General features: G+C 34.0%; 2 protein-coding genes and 1 long non-coding RNA gene across 6 annotated transcripts in view; 2 read left to right on the top strand and 1 right to left on the bottom strand.

Moving 5' to 3' along the window:
• The first annotated feature begins 217 nt into the window (after positions 1–217).
• On the top strand, positions 218–6,150 carry LOC118500873. Its single transcript, XR_004903453.1, has 3 exons — positions 218–304; positions 798–802; positions 6,119–6,150. It is a non-coding gene; the product is annotated as an uncharacterized LOC118500873 (long non-coding RNA).
• Positions 446–25,124, bottom strand: part of TBC1D12 (TBC1 domain family member 12) — a 79,576-nt gene continuing 54,897 nt past the window's right edge. For 3 of the 4 annotated variants that reach the window (XM_028511466.2, XM_036027013.1, XM_036027014.1), the window contains 10 exons: positions 23,999–24,081; positions 21,669–21,786; positions 20,213–20,319; positions 16,827–16,907; positions 13,634–13,722; positions 9,215–9,286; positions 6,867–6,995; positions 6,500–6,609; positions 3,962–4,220; positions 446–2,799 (listed from right to left, as the gene is read on the bottom strand). In XM_028511466.2, the coding sequence (XP_028367267.1) occupies positions 2,731–2,799; positions 3,962–4,220; positions 6,500–6,609; positions 6,867–6,995; positions 9,215–9,286; positions 13,634–13,722; positions 16,827–16,907; positions 20,213–20,319; positions 21,669–21,786; positions 23,999–24,081 (1,117 nt within the window). In that variant the 3' untranslated portion in view covers positions 446–2,730. The remainder of the gene's footprint in view (positions 2,800–3,961; positions 4,221–6,499; positions 6,610–6,866; positions 6,996–9,214; positions 9,287–13,633; positions 13,723–16,826; positions 16,908–20,212; positions 20,320–21,668; positions 21,787–23,998; positions 24,082–25,124) is intronic. The other variant, XM_036027012.1, reaches the window with a different exon arrangement.
• Positions 16,337–16,817, top strand: LOC114496160 (ubiquitin-like). Its single transcript, XM_028511467.2, has one exon. The coding sequence runs from the start codon at positions 16,337–16,339 to the stop codon at positions 16,712–16,714; it is 378 nt and encodes a 125-aa protein (XP_028367268.1). The 3' UTR covers positions 16,715–16,817.

Here is a 25,124-nt window from a genome sequence, read left to right as displayed (position 1 = left end):
AAGCAGTAATGTTCTAATTAATGAAGTTTGACTATATTTGGGAATTCATATTTTGGATACTGCTTTCATTCAAACTAATATGAATTCAATACAAAAATCACTCCCTCCCCCCAACTCAAGACTTTGTTTTCTGACACTATGACAACTAGTCATAGCAAATTAAAATCTAATTTTCCAATGCTACCTCACATATTTTTTTTGCTTCTTTTATACCAATCTCTGCTGTTTGAATATACTCATGGAATACAAAATAATTCTATCTTTTCCGAACAAAAATATGATATGAATAATCAAAATAAGCCATGTGGCATTATGAAGTAAGATAAATTATTCCATGATTGCATGCTTTAGAATTATACCTCCAACAGTGTAGACTCTAAAAAAGTTGACTTTTCTAGATAAAAACAGCATCAGTTCCTCAGTTACAATGAAAACTGTTATCTCGAAGTCAGAGGCTTTGAAACTTCAGTGCCCTTTTGCAAATGCTAACTAACTTTTGTAAAGTCAAGTATACTGAATCATTAACATTATATGAAGGTCATCAGTGCAAAAGAAATCAGCAAAAACTATGATTATGTTATGTACCTTTAAAAAGCTATGTTAGTTATTGGAATTTTCTACTAGCACTTAACACAATACAGACCAGGGCTAAAAGAACAATGAAGTGAGAAATACATATATGTTAAGCAGACAAAATGAAACACCATATTAAACTGATGTCACCTTCAGGACTGCAGAAAAAGTTAGTATACTATGTGAATCATCCCATACTGCCTGTATGGGAGGTTCGAGGGAAGATACAGTACAGTATTTTAGCTGCCAGTACTGTCAGTCTCAAGAGGCTGAAGGCCTGTGTATCCCTTGGAAGAGAAATTTGGCAATAAAAACGTTTGTTCCTTTTTTCTCCAAATGTGGTAAAATAAACAGATAGCCCCAAAGTAATGAAGACTCATTTCAAGTAATTACTCTGCTTATATGTTTTATTTACACAGTAATTGTTAATAGTGGTTTTTAGTGAATTCCTTGTATTTACATTTTATATACACATTTATACTTGAAAGGTAAAGAAACTGTACAATAATAAAAATGAGAAAAAGAAATAGAGTAATTTAGGTCCAACTCAGGAAGAAAGTACACAAAAGGAAGATTAAATTCAGGCAGGCAGTATAACCTCAATGAGATTACTGCCAGGGCTTACAGTTCTTCTATCAAGGTCACAAACATGAAGGAAGTAGTTACCAGAGTCAAAATGTTACTGTAAAACCTATTAAGACCCTGGGCACTCCCTCAATATTTCATTATACTACTATTTTCCATTAAGCAAGCTCCTATGACAGGAGTTAACTTCTGAGGGTTCCAATAGTGGTCCCTAGGTTAGAATGACCCATGGGGTAAAAATATATGGGCACATCTGGTCCCATACTCCTAAAGAGGCAGTCACTACGCTAACAAGGTTCTCAGGCCTGTTAGATTGAAGACAATATACCACTAACAGAAAGAGTGTGCTTAAGTGTTGTTTCAAACCAAACTGCAACATAAAAGCACACTATAAATCTAATTATTAACCAAACAGCATGTTATATAGACATCACTCATAATACTAAAGTGATTTATTTTAGGTATAAAAATTAAACATATTATAATAAATTTAATGTCAATTTACCAATAATTAATCATCTCTTTATCCACTATACCATCAAAGTTAGACTCATTAGAAAAAAGTTCATTTGATCTTTTTCTTTTACTCTTATTTCCATTGATTAGAAAATTATGCATATTATTTTACAAGTCATGGACTTGGCTACATATTAAGATTTCAAATTTCAAACTGAAATTAACAAATTTTATTTCTACAAATAGTGAAAGAAATTCCAAGTGTTGCCAAGTAGCATGCTATTTAAGAACTGTCAGAATTCATACTTTTTAATCTTACCAGTGAAAAATCTCATTTACATTTATGGACATACTCCCCAAATCAAGTCTTCAGTCCACTAAAGTGCAAAGAACTTTCCTTCAAACACTTAGCTTTTTAAATTACTAGATGAACAATTTTTTTAGACTAGAAACAGAAAGTCTAAAATTCTTTGAGTCCTAGGAATTCCTTAAGGGAAAAAACAATTTCCCTTCAAAAACAAATAGGATACTGTAGAAAAACATCTAAACAATGCAAATCAATTTCCAAAGTATTTCCAGTTTCCAAATAACTAAAATTTGCCCCAGTCAGTGTATGAAGATAAACAACTTCAGTAACTTATATAATTTATACCAAAGTTGCTTACTTTTGGTCTATAATATCTTAAAAAGGTCAGAACTAGAGACAGACAATATCTGTACTAAGGTATTTTTCCAAATAGTATTTTGGAAGTTAAACAAGTAGTATTTAACAATCCTGCTCGGACCTCCAAAGTGCCTTTATGGTAACTGTTAAAAAAGAAAAGATGCTATAAAAATTTGAAGTATCTCCAAAGCTGTTAAAAAATTTTATTGCATTACTGTTCACTCCAAATCACTTAAACTTTTTCCTTTGTAAATACCTCTGCCTACAAAATACTATCTTATTAAAATACTGTCAATAGGTTACTTATTTCATTTACTTCAGTCACAAACTTCCAAATCAGCAGTTTTCCACATCTTGATTCTGTTAGATTTCTCCATACTTTTTACATAGGAAACAAACAACTTGTATCAAAAAACACATTTATATTCCAATTAGTCTGTTAATCTTGAAGATTAGCTTTTCAGAGCAGGACTACTATTCTTGTCTCCTTCTTTAATATCCTTCATTACAGATGCAAAGACCTGAAATTATACAGAATAAAGATGAATCCTAAAAAAACTATTATGTAGATTAAAGAGGCTGAAATAACTATATTGTATTAATATGAAAAAGCTTGCTCTGGCTGGTGTGGCTCAGCGGATTGAGTGCGGGCCCGTGAACCAAAGGGCCGGCAGTTCAATTCCCACTCAGGGTACACACCTGGGTTGTGGGTCAGGTCCCCAACTGGGCGCATGTAAGAGGCAACCAATCAATATATCTCTCACACTTCCATGTTTCTCCCCCTTTCTTTCTCCCTCCTGTCCCCTCTAAACAAAAATAAATAAATGTCCCCTCTCTCTAAAAATAAATAAAATCTTTAAAAAAACAAGAAAAAACTTGAGTATATGTTAACTCTGTCCCCAGAGTTAAGTTTGAAATAGCCATTCTCAAATCCTTTTGTTTCAACTCAACTTTATGGTATATAATTAAATTTCAGTTTACATCACTTGTTAAAAACAAGTTGGGGCAAAAGTAGGTTTACGGTTGTTCATATGGAAAATATTACAATAATTAATAAATAATAATACAAGAATAAAAACTCTGGGTTTTGTGTACTCACAGCTTTACATGTATTTTTGCCCCATCCTTTATTCTTAAATTACTATTTGGTAACAGAACATCTTCTGGACCAATACTCCTACATTTCTTTTTCACAAGCAATAAAACTGTGAGTTTTTTATAATGCCCACTATCATTCATGGAGCTTAACTTAACTTATGTCACTTAACTTAGACTGCCAATGTTTGCTTCCCTAACAAGACTAAGCACCTAGAAAGCCAGAATCATACATTATTTTCTTTCCATTGCAAACCCTTAGTATACAGCAGGTGTTTACACAATTGCTGTCTATTTGAAATGCCAAAGTAATAATATATTTTACCTGGCAAAGACATGATTATTATAGGTTGTACTTTGCTGAACTCATAAGATATTACTGAACTTACAGAAAAATAAATCCACAGGTCTGGAGGAGTCAAAGAGGGGCTATCTGTTTTAAACTTGTTCTTTTAAAGTCAAGAATTATTTTTAATAAAAGATTATTTTTATTTTAAGCACTAACATTTGAGAAATATGTAACTTTGTTATATAAAGTCAACTGATTGTTTTAACACATCTATTAGCAGTATGAAAATGTCACTCTACCTGAGTCCATTTTTTGGTGCTATTTTGCATCTGAATGGCAGCAATACAGCTGAACAGCTTTTCTGATGTGATATCTTCTGGTAATTTAGTTAGAAACTGTGCTATATGAATAAAATCCATCTGTAGGAGGATATCTTCATATAATCGGAGGATTCCTAATCCAGTCCTAAATAAAAATTCTTCCCCATCTCTGCAAAATACATCCCAGACTCGACATGCCAGATCAAGTGGTAGTGATTTGCTATATAAAGTGAAGATCCTAAAATTAGAAGAAAAAATAATCACTGAACTTTTTCATTTATTAAACAGTGCTTAATTAGGGATAAAAAGGCAAATAAAATATGGCTCCATCCCTCAAAGAACTTTAATAATACAAAATTAAGTAATAAATAACGAAATCATGTGAGTTTACCTTACATAGAGACATGGCCCAATACAAATTAGAGAGCAGAACAGCCTAGTTGTCAAGGGTATGGCTCTGAAACCAGAATGCCAGAGTTTGAATCTTAGATATGCAACTTATTAGTTGTGTTACCTTGAGCAAGATTATTCTTGTTGTCTCTCAATTTCCCCATTAGTAAACAAAAGATAATGCTACCTACCTGCCAGAATTGGTTTGAGAATTAAAGGAGTTAATAAACATAAAGTGTTTTTAGAACAATGATTGGCACATAAGAAATGCTCAATAAAAGTTAGCTATTAATATTATTATATAAGAAACCCAAGTATCATCTTATAATAACCTATACACAAAATTATAAAGTCTTACTTCTCTTTTTTCTCCTGGTTTTTTCTCCACTGGGTTTTTTTCGCCCTTAACCAAACTTGACCTTCTACTTCTTTTGGAGCACGTACATGCTCCAGTAGAATCACCAAAATGGTTTTTCCCCACCCTTGCTGACAATGTCTGATCACATAATTCATTACCCAGTGGTGCTTCAGGGTGGCATCCTGGCTGGAGAAGAAGAGGTACTAGAGAACTTCTCCTTAAAGTTGCATCGGCAATGAAAGTACAGTTTTTACACAGACTTAGTTTTTTTGAGGTGAGGGTTAATGAAACTTGAGGAAGGGGACTAAAAGCTCTCCAACCAAACAAAACAAAAACAAAAACAAACTTCTTTCACACTGCCACTTATTTCCAGAATTTGTATGTAATAAGTTCAATAGAGGCAGTGAAACAAAAATCCATGTCTACTTCTTAATGTAGAGAAACACATATTTGATTGCATAACCAAAAGAATACTCTTGGTGGTACAGAGAAAACTAACTCACTATTCAAAAGAGAAAGGGTACTAGCAGTGCCTAGGCAGTTTCTAACACATGGTACTCCCTCATTATTTCCATCCTGCTCCCTGTACCAGTTGTGATCCTGATTGCTTCACGTTCACATTCCTCAAGACTGAGAGCTGAGTTATTTTTCCCCTTCTTTACAGATGTAGTATTTGATCTAGGCCCTCTGGGTCCTATGACATAATCACCCATTACGTTGGACTCTTCCCAGAGGAACTCAAATGTTCTTAGTGAGAATAAAAGAGAATATATTGAAAAATAACTTGGTTTTTTAAAAGTCTATATAAAAGAAGCCCAAACACTTGGGAGGATATCATATTTGATTAATGAGATTAATTATTTTTCTATATTAAACCTTAGTATCATGAAACGCACTGATTTCAAATGAGTAGGATTTCAACTTTAAATCCTACTCATTTGAAATGTACTCTTAACCTATCTTAAGATCAACTCTTCCATCTCTTTGGCTCACCAGTCTAGGCAAACCGTGCAAGTTAAAACAAAAGAGCTGGAACTGTAAAGTTGAAAAAAGACATCAGCACCTAAATAAGGTATCATTCTTCTGTCATAAGGCTGGACAAAGCCTTGGGGGGAAAAAGCCTTAAGGTAAGAAAAAAAAACGCACACTATCATAAAACCCTTGTGTGTTAACTAAATTAAAGCATAGCAACCAACTTTCTGAAAGCTTAGGATGTAATAAGCTTTGAAAGAGATAATCCATGTAAAACACTCTCAGTACAACTCAAAATATTATTATTCTCACTTCACACATAAGAAATTAAAACACAAATGGAAAAATTCTGATTTCAACCCCAGAATCCATGCTCTTAATCAAATGCCTCCCCACAAAAATGTGAGAGTTTCAAGCCCTGGCTGGCGTAGCTCAGTGGATTGAGTGCGGGCTGCGAACCAAAGTGTCGCAGGTTCAATTCCCAGCCAGGGCACATGTCTGGGTTGCAGGCCATGACCCCCAGCAACCGCACATTGATATTGAGAGAGAGATATTTCTCTCTCTCTCTCTCTCTCTCTCTCCCTCCCTCCCTCCCTTCCCTCTCTAAAAATAAATAAATAAATAAAATCTTTAAAATAGCTTTCAACATTTAAAAAAAAAGTGAGAGTTTCTGTATCGGTAAACGAAGAGTTTTTTTTATATGTATGATCCTGTGCACGGCATTTACTCCAGTCCCTAAACCACACAGAAAGTTATACTTTGTTTCCTTTTAATTATTTAGGTAGATTATGACTTACCAGTCTATCAAATATATGTCAGGTGTAAGACTGTAAGATTTGAAATGAAGAAATAGTTTGGAGAGATTTTCTTCAAAAAATACTTCAAATGTTGCAAAATATTTCAACATCTAAAGACAAAAACATCAATAAAATTAATACAGTATGCTCTAGAAATAGAGAAATTAAATCCTCGATCATAAATTAACAGAAAATCTTCCTTAGCACCTCTGAGTCTTTTCATCAAGCATTCATAAAACTATACTTCAATGGAAAGTTTACTTTAGATCAGATTATTTTAGTCTTCTATTGTTTTCACTCTAAAAGGGTATTCAGACTACTGACACTAACAGTCAGCAAAAAAACGATTCATTCCAAATGTCCATACCATGCTGTGATCCACACGGAAGAAGGCCAACTGGCATGGCTTATTCAGGAGATTTGCAAATGCAATGAAGGCATCTGCCTCTTCCAAATTGAGAATGAGAACTGCTGCTATGAAGGACATCCCTTGGACCTCCAAAGGGAAAAGAACTTAATGAAAATGGGCTTATAATAATAATTCTATACAGTGTATTTTATTGCATTCCTGAAAAATTATAGTGATACAAGGTAAAACTAACAAAGATTTCCTTTTTCCCCTATAAAAAGTAAATATAGACAATTCAATAATTACAAAATCTCCCCTAATTTTAAATTTCTTGATCATGGTGTAGTTTAAAAAGTGTTATGGAAAATTTCAGGAAAAAGTATCAAATTTTATTTTTACTAAAAAAGCCTATCTCAGTGTACTACCTAGTTTATTTCCTCTCTGAAGTCTTTTCAGAGTACAGAATCACAAAATTTAATAAAAATCAGGTGATTGTCTTCATTGTTATAACACATCTGTCTGAAGCAGGAAGTGAGGAACTAAGAATCAAAGAGATCTATGAGAAGTGCTGTTGAAATTCCAAGAAAGAAGAGGTTGTGGAAGTTGAGATAGTGAGGCTAGATTCCTGGAAAAAGCAGGAGAAGAAAATAAAAAAATATTCCAAGATGAGAAAGACGTATGAGTAAAGACATATAGAACCCACCCAGTTGGAGCACAAGATTTATAATGGGAATAACAGGAGAAAGTAGAAAAAGTAGGATATATTTACAAATTGGAGGCCTTAAGTATAAGGTTACGTTAACCAGATGCTTGCTTGTGGGTTATAATGAGCTACTGTACATTTCTACGCAGGCAGGTGGTATGGAACGGCTTACTGTAAAAACACTCTTTCTTTCATTAAATAAAAGTTTAGGAAGCACTTAATTCTGGTAGAGATATGTATATAGACTTACACAGAGAGGCCACTAAGAATATTTGCAATAATACCTCGGTCTCTTTCAACTTTCTTAGCAACCTTTAAACTCTTGAGCACACTTCAATCTGGATTTCCACTCCATAACTCTACTATTTTGAAACTTCCTTTACTAGGGTGACCAATGACATTTATTGTAAAACCCAGTGGACACTTTCCTACACACTAAGCAGAATTCCCTTCGCTTCTGTAACCCAAAACTTCTTTGTTCTCCTACTTCCCTGGCTTCTTCTATGACTGTTCAATTTGCCATGTCTAACCAGAAGTCATAAAACCTCATCTTCTGACCTTTGTCTTAAAATAGAATTTTAGAGACCTCACAATAAAGTGGCTACCTTGTACACCTTACTCTATTTTGTTGCATGATCATTTGTACATTTGTCCATTCACTCAACAACTATTTATTATGTGCTTACTGCTATATGACAGGCATTGTTCTGAGTACCTGAGATACTGTACCTCAGTGAATAAAAGATTCTTACAGTTTAGAAGAAGGAGACAGACCATAAACAAACAAGTAAGTCATATGTTATGTTAAAGGTGGTAAGTGCTATGGAAAACATATGGCAGTTGAGGGAGAATGTGCCAGATTTGGGAATGGGGCAGGTTTTATCGTGCCTTAATATTTGTTAATTTATTCATCTACAGAGCCCATCCTTCCCTCTACTTTCATCAATTTTTTCCTAATCATTTTGGGAGAAAACAGGAACACTTTTTCTTTTTTATTATCATAGTTTAAATTTAGGTACATTTATTCAACCAGCTTTTGTTCTTTGAATGGGAATCTATTTATCTTAGTCACTTTTCTTTCTATATTTTTTTCTGCTTCTTAGAAAGTAAACCCTCTTCTCTTGCTTATAAGTAAAACTCTAAAAATAAACACAACATTTAGAAATTTTAACAGAGAATGTCAAAACTAAAATATCCACAAAGGAAAAAGCCAATAAACAGCAAGCCCATCAACTGCAATATCTAGAAGGCCCAGGAACTGAAGTTATCAGGTATCTCTGAAATGAGAGGTAGGGCTACAAGTAGGATTGGCTGACAATGTGCAAAAGCAGCAAATCCCCTCCCCTATCCTTTCCTCAACCTGGACGCACAGTCAGGAAAAGGAAGGCTGAGGAGAAGGCGAGAAGGCACCATACTAACAGTGGTTACAAATAAAACTTTACAAACTAAATGGTGAAATCCCCAGCTGCTCTCCCAGAAAGCTAGCAACCAGTCTCATAAACCTCTAGTAGGAAATAGAAAGGTTCCTCTCTGGGTAAGGTGACAGGCCCAAAGAAAAAAAGACCCAGAAATACACACATTTGGGAGCTAATCTAATCTTATATACTTGGATAAGACAAGTTAAATGTTTATATTAAAAAACCAGGTTGAAACAAATACTTACATAACCAACATCAGGTCTGTAACATGTATATGCCCCTAGGATACTATGTAAGACATCATGATATGGGCCACCCTTAGGAGAGAAAATGAAATGTCAAACTATACAAATAATTGTCTCCAAATTAATTCTCAAATAACATGTTAATAGTTTTAGCATTTCCTAAATGACTAGTTTTAGTATATTTAATCATCGTCAGAAATATTCTAAACGCACTCAGCCAAGATGTTTTCTAAAGAGCTGATGAAATATATATTTAATCCTCAACAACAAAAATGTCAAACTCATTTGAGGAATACAAGCTATGTAGTTTATGAACAATTTTAAAGACTTCTGGGTTTGGTACAATCAGAGTATGAGGAAAACATTGTTTTATATTATATAACACAATTTTAGGAAAAAAACCATCAAGCTACACTAAATTAAGTTTACTAATAATTTTATCTTAATAATAAAATTTTTAATCTCATTTTATCAATGTAAAGATAGAGAAATTCATTGTGTTCACAGCCACGCTGGCTCTCTAACGCCAGCACCTCCTCTAGCTCCCCAAGCTCCAGCCAAGGAGAAGGGGGCTAAGTAAAGAGCTCTCTACACTATGACTCCTACAAAGCAGACTGCCCATAAATGACTACCAAAGCCACTTGTAAGTGTGCATCCTCTAATAGAGGGAATGAAGAAACCTTGTTACAGGCCTGGTACTGTGGCACTTGGTGAAATTAGACATTCTCAGTACACTAACTTTCTTTATTTTTAAAGTATATTTTATTGATTATGCTATTACAATTGTTCCATTTTTTTCCCCTTTGCCCTCCTCTGCCTGGTACTCCCCTGCCCTTCAGCAATACCCACCCTTAGTTCCTGTCCTCAGGTTCTACATGTAAGTAAGTTCTTTGGCTTCTCCACTTCCTATATTATTCTTAACACCCCCTGTTTATTTTATACCCACCAATTATGCTTTTTAATCCCTGTACCTTTTTCCCCATTCTCCTCCTTCACCCTCCTCACTGAAAACCCTCCATGTGATCTCCATTTCTATTATTCTGTTCCTGTTCTAGTTGTTTGCTTAGTTGGGTTTTGTTTTTTTAGATTCAGTTGTTGAAGTTTGTTGTCATTTTACTATTCATAGTTTTATGATCTTCTCTTTCTTAAGTAAGTCCCTTTAACACTTCATATAATAAGGACTTGGTGATGATGAACTCCTTTAGCTTTACCTTGTCTGGGAAACACTCTATCTCCCCTTCATTTCTAAATGATAGCTTTACTAGATAGAGTAATCTTGGTTGTAGGTACTTGCTTTTCATCACTTTGAATGCCTCTTGCCAGCCCCTTCTTGCCTGCAGAGTTTCTTTTGAGAAATCAGCTCATAGTCTTATGGGAACTCCTTTGTAGGTAACTCTCTGCTTTTCTCTTCCTGCTTTTAAGATTCTCTATCTTTAAACCTTGGCATTTTATTAACTATGATGTGTCTGGTGTGGCCCTCTTCGGTTTGGGACTCTCTGTGCTTCCTGGACCTGTATGTCCATTTCCTTCACCAAATTAAGCAAGTTTTCTTTCATTATTTTTTCAAGTAAGTTTTCAGTTTCTTGCTCTTCCTCCTCCCCTCTGTAATTCCTGATTCAGATGTTTGCATGTTTGGAGATGTCCCAGAGTCTTCTTATTCTCATTTTTTTAAATTCTTGTTTCTTCATTCTGTACTGGTTGACTGTTTATTTCTTCCTTATGTTCCAAATCATTGATTTGAACCCCGGAATCCTTCCCTTCACTGTTGATTCCCTGTGGATTTTTCTGTATTTCATTTACTGTAGTCTTCATTTCTTCCCTATACATTTTTCATACTTCATACTCAGTGAATTCTCTGAGCATCCTATCACCAGTGTTTTGAACTCTGCATCTCATAGGTTGGCTATCTCCACTTCACTTAGTTCTTTTTCTGGAGTTTTGATCTGTTCTTTCATTGGGCCATATTTCTTTGTCTCCTCAATTTGCCAGCCTCCCTGTGTTTCTGCATATTAGTTAGAATAGCTTTGACTCTGTCTTGGCATGTGTGTTACCATTGCAAGAGGTATTGCAGAGCCTTAGGTATTCTCCAGGGTGGGGCAACCCACTTTGCCACTTTGTGGTGTTGTAAATGTGAGAGGGGTTGGAGAGGACACAATGCCACTTGCTGAACTCTTGCCCCATTCCCAGTCATTTCTCATACGTGACTAGTGCCCTTCTAGCTGCTGCCCTAGTGCTGAATCCCCAAGTGGGTGCTTTTGCATATGTTCTAGGACCTCGCAGATCCTTTAGACAGATTCTCCGGAGAAACCAGCAGTTTCTTTCACTACCTCAATCCCCACTGATTTTTATAGTCTGAAGTGAAGCTTTATTCTCTGGTGCTGTAACCCTGGGGTGCGCAGTCTGGCCTGCAGCTGGAATCACTTGCTCCCCAGGTGTGCCTCCTGGTTTTTATCCACCATACCTGAATGTGGGACCATCTGTTCCACCAACCACTGCTGCCACCGCTGCCTCGCCACTGCCACACTATATCCTCTCTGCCCTGGCTCTCTATCTCTGCCCCTCTTACCAATCTGGATGAATATTTCTTCTTCAAATCTTTGGTTGTAGGACTTCCATACAGTTCAATTTTCTGGCAGTTCTGGTTGTTTTTTGATTTGAGGTTAGCTGTAATCCTTCTTATAGTTGTGTGAGGAGGTGAAGCGTGTCTACCTATGCCTCCACCTTGGCCAGAAGTCCCAGTACATTGAATTTCTAATTCACAAACTTCCTTCCAGCATTTGCTGAGAGAAATTGCTCAGGACTTCAAAACAGATCTGTACTTCCAGAGTGCAACTATTGTTGCTTTGCAGGAGGCAAGTGAAGCCTATTTGGTTGGCCTTTTTGAAGACACCAACCTGTGTGCTATTTACGCAAAACCCGTAACAGTTATACCAAAAGACACCCAGCTAGCACACCACATGTGTGGAGAGTGTGCTTAGGAATTCACTATGGCCCTGGCTAGTGCGGCTCAGTGGATTGAGTGCTAGCCTGCAAACCAAAGGGCCGACAGTTTGATTCCCAGGCCTGGGTTGCAGGCCAGGTCCCCAGAACGGGGTGCACAAGAATCAACCACACATTGATGTTTCTCTTCCTCCCTTCCTCCCTTCCTTTCTCTAAAAATAAATAAAATAAAATCTTTAAAAAGGAAAAAAGGAATCCATTATGATGGGAAACATTTCATTCTTTCAAAAAAATTCTCTTCTTCCTGTTATTGGTAGTTCTGAACATTCGATGTTTTTTCCCGTGGGGTCACAAGGTACCTAAGTATATGATTCCAAGTGGAAAATAGGGGACAGAAGTCAGGTACTGTCAATTTTTCCATTTTCATTTGTATGTGAATTTTTAAATATAAATGCGGGGACACAAAGCATTAATATTAAGTCAAAATGTTTCAGTGAATAAGTTTCAACAGTTCAACTTTATAACAATATAAATAAACCTATTAAATTTTTCTAGACAATGCCAGCATTTGGATTTTTTAAAAACAAGTAAATTTCTTATTGATAGCAACTCAGTGGTGTTTATAGCACTTTTATCATATAGTAGGTTCCATCCATTCCCTTTACTACAGTTGTTCTACATGCAAGTACATGTTTTTAATGTTGTCTGTCTTCTGTGCTGTTCCTGTAAGTTTGCTAATACAATACATTAAACTATAAAAAATAAAGGTAGAGAAATTCCATATATAAAGATTTGAGTCATATATAAAGTACACGTAAAATGTAATCACTTCTCATAAAGTATAAGAAAGTTTTAAAAGTTTTTTCTTTTCTATTACAGCTGACATTCAACATTATACTAGTTTCTGGCATATATATAGTATAGTGTAGTACAGTATAGTGGTTAGATATTTATATAACTTATAAAGTAATTCCCCCCAATAAGTCTAGCATCCACCTGGCACCACACACAGTTGCTACTATATCACTGACTATATTCCCCATGCTGTACTTTATATACCTGCATAAAACTTCTTAATAGCCTTTGCACAAAAAAAACCCCTTTCTTTTCTTATTTCAGTAGTAATTCTGAAAAATTTTTAAGTTTAGGGACAAATTCATTTATATTTTAACAATTTATTAGGCAAAAGTATTAAAATTCAACTATCTTATGGAATAAAAAGTAAAACAAAGAAATTGATCTTAATAATAATTCATCAAGTACCTAAAATTATTATGTGCTATGTTATCTGCAACACATTCAACAAGTGGAATAAAGTAATAAATTTTCCTTAAAAATGTTCTTTTAAGTTTCACATTTTTATATTAATTCCCCCAATTTTTATAGTTTTACCTGTTAAATAATAATAGTTACAAATTTAAAGAATTTGTTCACTTGAATTTTTTAAAAAGTAGTTAAAAACTGATTAGAAACCCTCACCTTCTGAAAGATGTAGAGAGATGGAAATGTACGGGATATGTCCAACTTAATTAATTCCAGACTGGCCTCCCGATCAGCAACAGATACACCTGTTTTTGCCAGGTAAATAAAGTTAAAATTATTACTTGGATATCCCCAGTTCAATCTTGTAAACACAGAATGATCACATCGCATATTTGTTACTTAAGGAAAGTTAAAAGCTGAATAATCAAGAAATTTAAAGAAATGCCACACAGCTTTTGCTGGAACTTAGACCCTCTTCTGTGAAGAAAATATCTATACATTTTAGCAGAAAGTTGCATGGTAAAGAATTTCTACTTCCAGTTATTTTAGAACATAGGTATGTTTTTTAGAGAGGGTAGGTAGATGATTACTCCCACAATAACAACTGGGAAAAAATACATTGCAAATATCCCATTTTTTAAAAAATGTATAACAGAGTTGTGTACACAGAGAGGTCTATAGAATTTAAATCCTGAAAAGTGAAGAGCCTTTCCTAGGTAAGTGTATACCAGTGGTCGTTTTTCTTTCTAGGGCCATCTGCCAAGTCTGGGCATGGGTTCAGGATTGAGTAGACCATGGACTAAAAGGTATTTTGCTTGGGGAAAAAAGAAACCAGAAGAGCCTTTCAGAGACAAAGACTGATGTGATAAAGCCTGAATGTATGTCTGGTTTTCCTCTATGGACTTTGGCTGAGTGCTAACCTAATATATAGTGTTAGAAAGTTGGGCTAGAAAGGCAAATTAAAATCACCCAAAATCACATGGTGAGAGTCTCAAAGAGGGAGGAGCCTATAATCAAAATAGGCCAGTTCTTCCCAGTAAGATGAACTAAGTCTACCTAAAGCTGCAACGTTGGCCCAACTGCCTAACAACAACAAAAAAAGAACAGATGTTTCTCCCTCTGTAGGAAAAAAAAATCAGCTTTAGTTTATGCATTCTTTTTATATATGACTGACATACAATTTAAAATTTTAAGTTACGGAAAGAAGCAGGAAAATATAACTTATAACAAGGGGGAAGCCAGCCAATAGAAGCAGACCTGCAGATGATCCAGTATTGGAATTAACGAACAAGAACATTAATTATTACATGTTAAAGAAAATAGAGAAAAAGATGGAAAGAAATGTATGAAATGGAAGGATAAAGAATTTCAACAGAAACAGAATCTACAAAAAAAAAGGTGAACATTCCAGAATTCCAAGTATAGTATCTGTATTTAAAGACTTATTGAACAGATTTAATAGACTGGATATAGGAACAGAGAAGATTAGTGAACTTAATTACATAGGTCAATAAAAATTAAATAAAGCACGGAAAAAATTGTTTTTTTAGGTATAAGAGATTTGTGGGACACTGTTAAATGTTCTGACATTTAATTGGAGTCTCAGAAGGAGAAAAGAGATGGGGTAGAAGTAATATTTGACAAGATAATGGAGAAAAAAGTTTAATAACAACTGAAAATTATAAACACCAGGAAATAAGAAATCAGAAATTCAAATAAAACACTGCTTCTCAGTAGAACAATTCTTCATTTACATTCAATTAATTTCTACTGAAGTACAACTTTTACCACTTAATTATGACAAAATATCTCAGAAGCAAATGCTTAAAATTTTAATTCTTATACTTTTAATACTTCATAAAATGAGTGTAAAAAGAATGATGAAACACCTACATCTTGCACCTTTAGTTTCCCACAAAAAGCTGATATAGTTAACAGGTCTCAGGAGGATATTTAAATGAACCCTTCTTAAAGTTAAGTCTTCTCTCTAACCTTGCTTCGTCAATTTCCCCTCTCTACTGCTCATTTTTCTTTTTATCTTTTGTTTTTCAATTACAGTTTACATTCAATATGATTCTATACTAGTTTTAGGTGTACTGTTCACTTTTCTAAAACAGAAAAAAGGAGTGAAAGCATATTCAAGACATTTGAGAGTTGTTTACATACTCATAGAAAACCACTGTAAGATATGCACCATTTCTCTATCCTAAGTCATGTTCATTTTGTAGAGTTTTACTTACAGACAAGAGAAGGTTTGCTTTCTACTAAGTAAATATAGAAAGAAAAGTGACTGGCAGACAAATGGTTTCCCATTATTGAAAGACAAGAGATGTTTGAATAAATGTACTTAAATTTAATTAGTGATGATAACAGAAAAAATCATATTCTCCAAAATGATTAGGAAAGAAATGGATGAGAGTGGAGGAAAGGGTGTATGAGTGAATTAAATGAACAAAGATTAGGCATGATAAGAATTATAAACAATACATTAGGGAGTGAGTAAAAGTCAGTGAAGATGGGGGACAGAAGGTTTCAAGCTTGACATGAACATCATCTCTCTGTAAGTTAAAAGTTAGCCTAAAAATATTCCACACAATTAGTCTTACTGTGTAACTAAATCCTGGGCTCTGGAGTCCAACAACCTGGCTTTACATCATGGCTTCATTACTTACAATTTAACTATTTTGAGTTTCCTTTTATACCATCCAGGACAATACCACCTACTTAAATGATTATTAACATTAAAGGAGATAATATACATAAATCAACTACTATAGTTGCTGCCACACAGTAAAAAAAAAAAAAATCACACTGTATCTTCAGTGACTGAATTTTCATCTACAAATCTTTGTTAACAAAAAATAATCACACCCTTTCTCTTCCACAAGGCGGCAGAGCAGCCTTCTCAGCAGATAAGAGATGCAGATCTCTGTGAAGACCCTGACTGGCAAGACCATCACCCTTGAGGTTGAGCCCAGTGACACCAGTGAGAATGTCAAAGCAAAAGTCCAAGACAAGGAGGGCACCCTGCCTGATCAGCGGTGTCTCATTTTTGTGGGCAAACAGCTGGAGGATGGCCGCACTCTCTCAGACTACAATATTCAGAAACAGTCCACCCTGCACTCGGTGCTTTGTCTGCAGGGGCATATCGAGCCCTCCCTTCCCCAGCTTGCCCAAACATACAACTGTAACAAGACGATCTGCTGCAAGTGTTACACCCACCTAAACCCTCTGCACGGTCAACTGACGCAAAAAGAAGTGTGGCTACACCAACAACCCGCGCCCCAACAAGATTAAATAAAGCTCCTCTGCTACCTCCTGGGGCCACAGGGTAGTCTTCCACCTGAACCCATGGCCATGGGACCTCAAAAGATTTACCCTTTCATTGAAAAAATAATAATAATCATACCTTCTGTATCATTCTCTGAACTTGTTTCACTGAAGCTTTTCCACCGTTCTTTTGCTCTTGATAGGAAAATTTCATAAAGTTCTGGGGACAAAAAGAACAAAAATTCACAAATAGGAAAGAAATATATTCACATATTTTTATTTTTCCTCTTCAAAAAAAGATCCCACATAGGTTAGGTCTCCCTTATGTAGCTGGCATAAAAAAAAATGTAGCAAATTGAAGTACTTGATTCTACCAAACTACTTATTACACAACCAGAAAGACAGCAAATGAAAATACTCCAGAGCAGTCATTCAAATAGCTACAATACAAAATATATGAGGCAGGTAGAGATGCTTCTGCTAACGGAGTATCATTGCGGAATAGCAGAAACATGATTTTTGGAGTCAGACTTAGATTCAAATTCCAGCTCTGTCACTTACTACCTGTGGGACTTAAGAAAGTTACTTTGTAACTCTGGAACTTGGCTTTCTTCATCTGTAAACTGAAGAAAAATAATACCTACTCATAGGGTTACTGATGATTAAACAAGATCATTTATGTAAAGCTTCCACACCTTATATGCCCTTAATAAATGCTAATTCTTGCTTCCTTATTTCTTGAAACTGGTTTCTTCATTATGATACTGCTATCTAAAGCTACGTAAACTTTGATGAAGGGTCACATCCAAAAATCTCTACCCCTATCTTTTTTACTTTAAGTGCCCAATCACTTTTTGAAACCATGCTCTACACTTTCATATGCAGGACCTCATTAAATCTTCAATGGAAAAACTAATTTTTTCTCAACTCTGAAATTTTAATTCTTTATTTTCTAACTAATCATTACGGATATTTTAAGTTATACAAAAATTTCATAGCAAATTTCAATGACAGAGGAACAGTAAAATATATTTCTTGCCCAAATACCAACAATTATATATTGCCCCATATACCAAGAAATTTTGCCTCAATTAATCTTGTTAAAACATTTATGTGTTTTTAAAGATAATACAGACAAGGGAGGAGTTTTTTTTTAAATTTATAAAGGTAATAAGGTACAAGATTAAAAAAAAAATTCAAACAGTACAAAACACTACAGAATGAAAAATAAATTAACTTTCTTCAGATGCGACCATGCTTACCGAGCAGTAAAGATGAGAATATGCACATATAAACACATATATATGTATCTTCATTTTTTCAAAAAAAAAACCCAAAACCCCAAAACAAAAACAAAGTTGCAAGTCACACCATATTAATAATAGCACTGATGTGCAACTTGCTTTATTATATTGGAAGTTGTTCCAGATTAGTAGAATAAGACTGCTTCATTTGTTTAACAACTGTACAATATTCCAGTGTATGACTATATTATAAGTATTCTTATATTGCCAAGAATTGTATCATTATAAAATAACTTACTAGATGTATTTCATATAGATTCTTATTATTCTGATCTTGTCTCCCTTCTGTTCACTTTTCATTATTACCAATGGTTTGAAAAGAAGACATTTGAAAAATCAAACTCAAAATTTCTATTATTTATGCCCCATTCCATTTAGTGTAAGAGCTGGATATAAGTTTTAAACGTAGATATATAATTTTTGCCGTTATCAAAAACCAAATTGAGGTTCACACTTTTTATTTCAAACTGCCTCCATGCCAAGTCAAGTTTCACTATTGTACTCAAATTTAAAACTGTCTTGGAAGAAGAAAGGCCCAGCAAACAAATCCATCACCTCTGGGAACTACAAAATTGATCCAACAGTAAAAATGTGGTAATGCTTTTCAGAACATCAAAGGACATCTCTCCAGGGAAGATTTACAATGCTTGTCTATAACAAGAAGACCTGCATCTCAGTTCAACTCCTTGCTTGACTCTGCATGTTATTTTATTTTGAATATCCAAATATAGAGGTTGAAAACAGACTTAAAGATGTATCTGAGGAACAGAAAAATACTTTGAGATCAGTATATATTTCACTTTCTGATTTTTTGTCAGTGATGACATGGTACATACTCTCAGCAAATTTCACTTTCACTCTAATCTTATACTCATTGTCACAAAAAAAATTCTAGAACAATTTTTTGAGATAGTGAATGATCTTACCCCCACTTTAGAAATGAAGAAAACTAAGACTTCTAGATGTAAGTAATTTGCCCAAGGTCACAAACCTAATAGATTGTAGAACCAAGATTTGAACCACATTTGACTGACATCAGAACACTTATTCTTAATTACTATTCCATAATGGCTATAAATTTCATAATAAAACAAATACAACAGGTAAGGAGTCAAACTATTATAGTCATTAAAAGTAAACAAGGTTGTCAAAAGTAAATTTACTTCAATCAAAATTTAGCTTCCTTTCTACCACTAATGAAAAAAAGAATGAGTACTCATTCCATTCCTGAATACATAATTGTTTTCTTTTAAGAGAAACTCAAAAATTACTTTGAAAATAAATAGCCCAGTTATTTCAAGCTTTTAAAAAAAAACATTTGAGTACAGTATCACAAAAGGTTAACACCAACTTAGCCAATATTTCAATGCCTACATTACCAAGATTCCTAACATGATACCTTTTCTTGAGCCGCAAAACAGACAAAAATAAGTGATGAGCTTTTCAAACATTTGTTCAATTGAAGTTTCTTTCTTTTTTTCAATTGAATGTATTGGGGTGACAATGGTTAATAAAATTATATAGGTTCCGATATACAAATCTATAATTCTTCATCTGTATACTGTGTGTCGACTACCCCGATTTCCCTAAATCTAGCATTATCATTCAGACCCAGTTAGCACCTTTTGTTATTAACTCTTACACTTCCCTCATTTGGTGTTATTGTAATTTTATTTAATTTTTTTAACTTCATCAAAACTACTCTATATTTTACACCTATCCTTTAAGTTAAAAAAAAATTCCTCGAGGATCTTTTGTTTTTTAAACTTTAAAATTTTCAAACAAAAAAGAATCCAAAAGGACTGCTTTGAGTAGAGATGTAGAGAAAGAAATTTCTACCCTTCCCCCAATATTTGTGGTTTTTTTAAACAAAGGGAAACCTTTCCACAATCGAGACTATTTTATTTTTCCATATATACCCACTGCTATGTAAAATCCCAGAAGTTTTTGCAGTTACCTATAGTTAAGGTATTTAAATGTCAGTAATATTATTGATGGTTGTAAACTAAAGGAAAACCCATAAATCTTATTTTGATAATATGAAATATAGTAAACTTATTAAATCATACCAGGTTTTAGAGGGAGATGAGAAATGAAGCATGCTCTAAAAATGACATTATACATGGTAATGCCTTTTAAAATGGCCAATCTACTAGTCTACTTTGTAACTCTGGAGATGGCTATTTGTATGTGTGGGAGTAACTGAATATAGAATACAAACCAGGAGTGATATTTAGTTCATTTCCTACAGCTAGACTCCAAACTTTCCCACGAACACTAGGGGGCAATCCCTGCCACCACAATTCTCGAACTCTTCTCGTACTACGCCTAGAATTAAAAGGGGAGAAAAAAGGAGAAAGTTACTTTTTATACCAAAAATACTAGTTGCATGATGGTTTACCTAGTCTATGGCCAAATGACTGAATGGTTTTAAAAACACAGAAAGTTAACTATGTGATGCATTCTTTCCACTGTGTTCATGCTTGCAGGCCAGGAGAAAAGAAAAAATGGCCCAAAAGTACACTGTACCCTAAAGAGAGATGATAGTAATTTAAAGGGAACTGCCTTGTATAATTGCCATTTATACTAATAACAGAACCAGAAATATATGGGTAATTATGAAAAAAAAAAACAAACCAAAAAAAAAAACCCCCAATAACCCCAAATCCAAAAAACAGAAAATCAAAACAGAACGGGATATAAGGAACAAAAATTTGCTGTGTATTTAGTACCCAAAAGAAAATAACAAAGTATTCAATGTGGGTAAGGCCCTAGTCTTTGAGAGGCAGTGTAGTCTGCTTAAAGAGTATGGGCTTTAGAGTCAGATAGATCTGAGTTCAAATCTGGTTTAATCTCTCATTAATTGTATAACCTTGGGCAAATCACTTAACCTGTCTGACCTTGAGCTTCCCTATAAGATAAGTGGGAGTAAAGGTTGTAAGAATTGAATGCGATTACTTATGTAGAGCCTCATATAAATCTGTCACACTGACCAATACTCAACAAATTCCAAATGCATATCCTATACTAGGCATTGCAGAAGACAGCTCTTACCCTCTAGACTAGAGGGAAAATAAGACATGTACAAAAATATTATAAAAAATAAGAGACAAAGTAAAGAAGTATATAGTCTCAAAGTATAATGGATCATTACAGAAGGGAAATGTCATATTTTATTGTATATATATTATATGTATATACAAATAATATATGTACCATATTCTTTTGCTTATGAGAGAAGCATATTAAAATCATTTTCATATTTAACATTTAATAAATGCATCTTATAATAAATGTACATACTTCAGTATTTTCTTTGTAAAACCCACTATGACATCAACAGTACATTTTGCAATAGATGGTATGTTAGAAGTAAGAAAATATAGTAACTAAGGAAAAAGTAAAGTTTCATGGATCAACTAGCATTTCAAATGGGATTCAAAGGATAGGTAAGATTCTGACAGGTGTAGAGAATGGTCAATAAGGAAAGCAGGTATTAGAAATTGAGGGATCTATAAATGCAAAGGCACAGATATAAGCATGAAATTTTCACACATTGGTTAACAGTATAATTTAGCCAAAGCATAAGATTCATGGTAGAAGTAATAAAAATAGAGAATTGGAAACATGAGCTCTTTGGAGAAAGACTGAAATTCAGGAAAAGTCTGCTTACTTACATTACTTCCCAATTGGGCAGTATTTCATTGATCCAAATTACCATTGCATTTGCAATATTTTCTTCCTGTTTAAATCGTTCTTTCATTATTTTTTTCCTTTTGTATGCTTCTTTAATTTCTGTTTTAAACAAGTAAGAGTTATTTCAATACAAAAGAGAGAGATCGAAACCCCCTTCTCCTTCTACCTTAGCCTACAAAACAGAGGCTTTCTCAAAAAAAAAAGTATTCTTATAACAAGAAGGAAGGAAAAAAGGGAGAGAGAAGAGAAAGAAGGGGAGAAGAGGGAAAGGAGGTAAAGAGAAAGAAAATGAACTTGATTACCAATTTTATTTATTTAAATGTTTTATTTATTTATTTTTAGAGAGAGGGGAAGGGGACAGAGAGAAACATTGTTGTGTGAGAGAAACAGTTGTCTCTCACATGCCCCCAACTAGGAGCCTGGCCTGCAACCCAGGCATGTGCCTTGACTGGGAATCAAACCAGTAGCCTTTCAGTTTGCAGGCCAGTGCTCAATCCACTGAGCCATACCAGCCAGGGCTGATTAACACACTTTTAAAATATATCTCCTATACTACAAAATAGAATAAAGACCAGAAAAATCATTTAAGTAGATTATAGCATCATATATTCTACTTATACTTAATCAATGAACTGAATTTGTCATAAATTAACTATGTAAAAAATAAACAACTGTGAGCAACTAACCAGTACTCTTTTTTCATACCAGGGGTCTATGAACCTCCTCACATAAAACCACATGACATTAAAAACTGAGTATGTTTCACTTTACTAATTAAAATTTTAAAATCCCCCTAATATACTTCTAAGAATCAGAAGTCATAACTTCAGAAAAGATGCCTCAAAAATAGAGAAGTGAAATATATACATATTAACTATACATAAGTAGTTTTATACACATAGTTATATAATTATATATAATTTTAGAACCAGTGGGGACTTCAGAGATTAGGTAGCTAAAGTGTCTTCTAAACTTTTCACATATGCCTCAGGAATTGTCTTAAGGGGCAAGCAGGAAGCAAAGTAGGAAGTTTCATTTTTAAAAATTTGTTTTGTATATTCAGATTTGATGTGAGATTTCTTTGGAGAGGGTTTCATGACTTTAAAAGAAAGTGTTGACAGAGGGACTTGAAAGCCTGCATCTAGTGTGTCCCACACACTTGACAGATGAGTATACTAACTTCAGGTCTATTCAGTGTCACATTCAGGTAGGGTCAAACAAGATTAAAGATGTGTCCTTCTGATTTCCCAATTCAATGCTATTTCTTTCATATCATGTTCTTAGGATTATCTACTTATCAGTAACTATCTTTTTTTGAATCCTTACCCAAGATATGTCTATTGATTTTAGAGAAAGAGTAAGGGAGGGGGGGAGAGAGATGGAAATATCGATGTGAGAGAGAAACATTGATTGGTTGCCTCCTGTAGGCACCCTGACCAGGGATGAAACCTGCAACCTAGGTATGTGCCCTGACTGGGAATCGAACCCCCAACCTTTCGGTGTACCAGACAATGCTTCACCCAACTGAGCCACCCCGCCAGGGCTCAATAATGATCTTAAATATTTATTAAATAGTAAAGTCAGTGTTGAGAGTCAATTAAAATGTGTTGGATATATTAGAAATGTTTCAAAATCTGTATAGAAAAATAAACTCAACTAATGTTTAAATAATTAGGCCTTTTAGAAAGATATAATTGGCCTTATAGGTTTACTACAACATTAAATAATTAACTTCATTTCCAAAATAGTGCCACAAAATAGAACTGTATACCATTATAAGACTCCATTCACTTAAGTCAAGGAAAAACTATCAGTTGTTTAAACAGCATATGTTGAAAAGCACATACATGCATACACTTACACATGACAGTACACATTTATGTGACACTCTGGGACCCTAGGGACTCCATTAAGTCACAAAAGCATATTTTAATATCAAATCACATTCTCACAGCCATATAGAAAGTTATCTTAAAGGGTTAAAATTATTAAATTATAATATATCAAAAATCATGAGAAATATCTTCATTTATAAGATAATAGTAGTCCATGGTTTATGACTGTAATTATAAGACCTCTCATATAGTGTGCTGCCTTTCTTCTCCCTATTAGTTTTGTAAACGTACTTGCACAAAAACCATGATCCTAGTATGACATTTTATTTCTCCTTAAGAACAAACATAATTATAAAAATAAGAAATAACTGTCGTCATAAAGACAGACTTCATCAATTTCACCATCCACCTTCCTATTGAAGTTAACCTGTTGTATTTAGTAAATTATATTTACCAACTGGAGTTAAATTTTATACCTCGTTTTTTAGCCTCAGCCACCATTTCATCATATTCTTGTCGATGACGTAAAGCTTCTTCCATAGATTTGGCAGGAAGATTTCTGGGGGGAAAAAGTTTTTAAGTCACTTTTTAAAAGACTGACATTTAAACGTATTAACTTCTTCCTTTGTATAGACAGATACACAGAATTTTTAACCTGACCTCATTCATTCATTCATTAAGAAAGTAAAAAGTTGAAAAGAACTCTGCATTTTAGAAAAGAATCAGAATCCAGGTTGCTAGTATTTGTTATTTATGTTTTACATATTTATATATCACATGTATATGTTTATGTATTATTTTTGCATGTCAAATTTCAGTCAATATTTCTTCTAGGTTATTTGTTAAAACTACTTACTGAAGTTTTTTAAGTCAACTTTTTGGAGGTATAATTTACATGTGATAAAATGAACATATTGTAAGAGTACAGTTTGACAAGTTTTGACAGTTTTACATACCTTTGCAACATACTAATCAAGATATAGAAAATTCCCATTATTCCACAAAGTTTCCTTATGACCCTTTGCATACAATACTTACCCAACTTCTACCTTAGGCAATCACATCTGTAATTTCTATCTGTACACATTAGTTGGCTGCCTTTTAAAGAGCTTCACATGAGTTCTTTTTTGTCTAACTTCTTTTGCTCAGCACATTTTAAAAATTCATCCATGTTGTTCTGTGTATTACCAATGTATTCCTTTTAATTGGTGAGCAGTGTTCTATTTACATTCTATAAACATTTAGATTGTTTCCAGTTTGGGGCCACTATGAATAAAACGACAATAAATATTCATTTCAACTCTTATGTAGGCATCAGCCTTCATTTCTCTATGGGTAAATACCTAAGAGTAGAATTCTTTGGGTCACATGGTAAGTGCAGGTATACTTTTATAACAAATTCCTTTGTAGTTTTAGAGTTTCAAGATAATGTTAATCACTTACATATATTTTAGTTTATAAAATTAATAGCTTCATAGAGTCAGTGATTTAGATATATGACTATGCAAAAAAATATATTGGAAGTATTATCACATATCCAAACGTATCATAATAATGTCTGATTTTGAGAGTCAGTTTTAAAAATTCTTTTCAATAGGCTAG

The sequence above is a fragment of the Phyllostomus discolor genome, chromosome 5 (genome assembly GCF_004126475.2).
Source record: "Phyllostomus discolor isolate MPI-MPIP mPhyDis1 chromosome 5, mPhyDis1.pri.v3, whole genome shotgun sequence".
Taxonomy (NCBI): Eukaryota; Metazoa; Chordata; class Mammalia; order Chiroptera; family Phyllostomidae; genus Phyllostomus; species Phyllostomus discolor.
This window is presented reverse-complemented; position numbering and strand designations above follow the sequence as displayed.

Bases quoted from the DNA above. Each gene is read 5' to 3' on its own strand.
- LOC114496160 (XM_028511467.2), top strand. From the start codon at position 16,337: ATGCAGATCTCTGTGAAGACCCTGACTGGCAAGACCATCACCCTTGAG.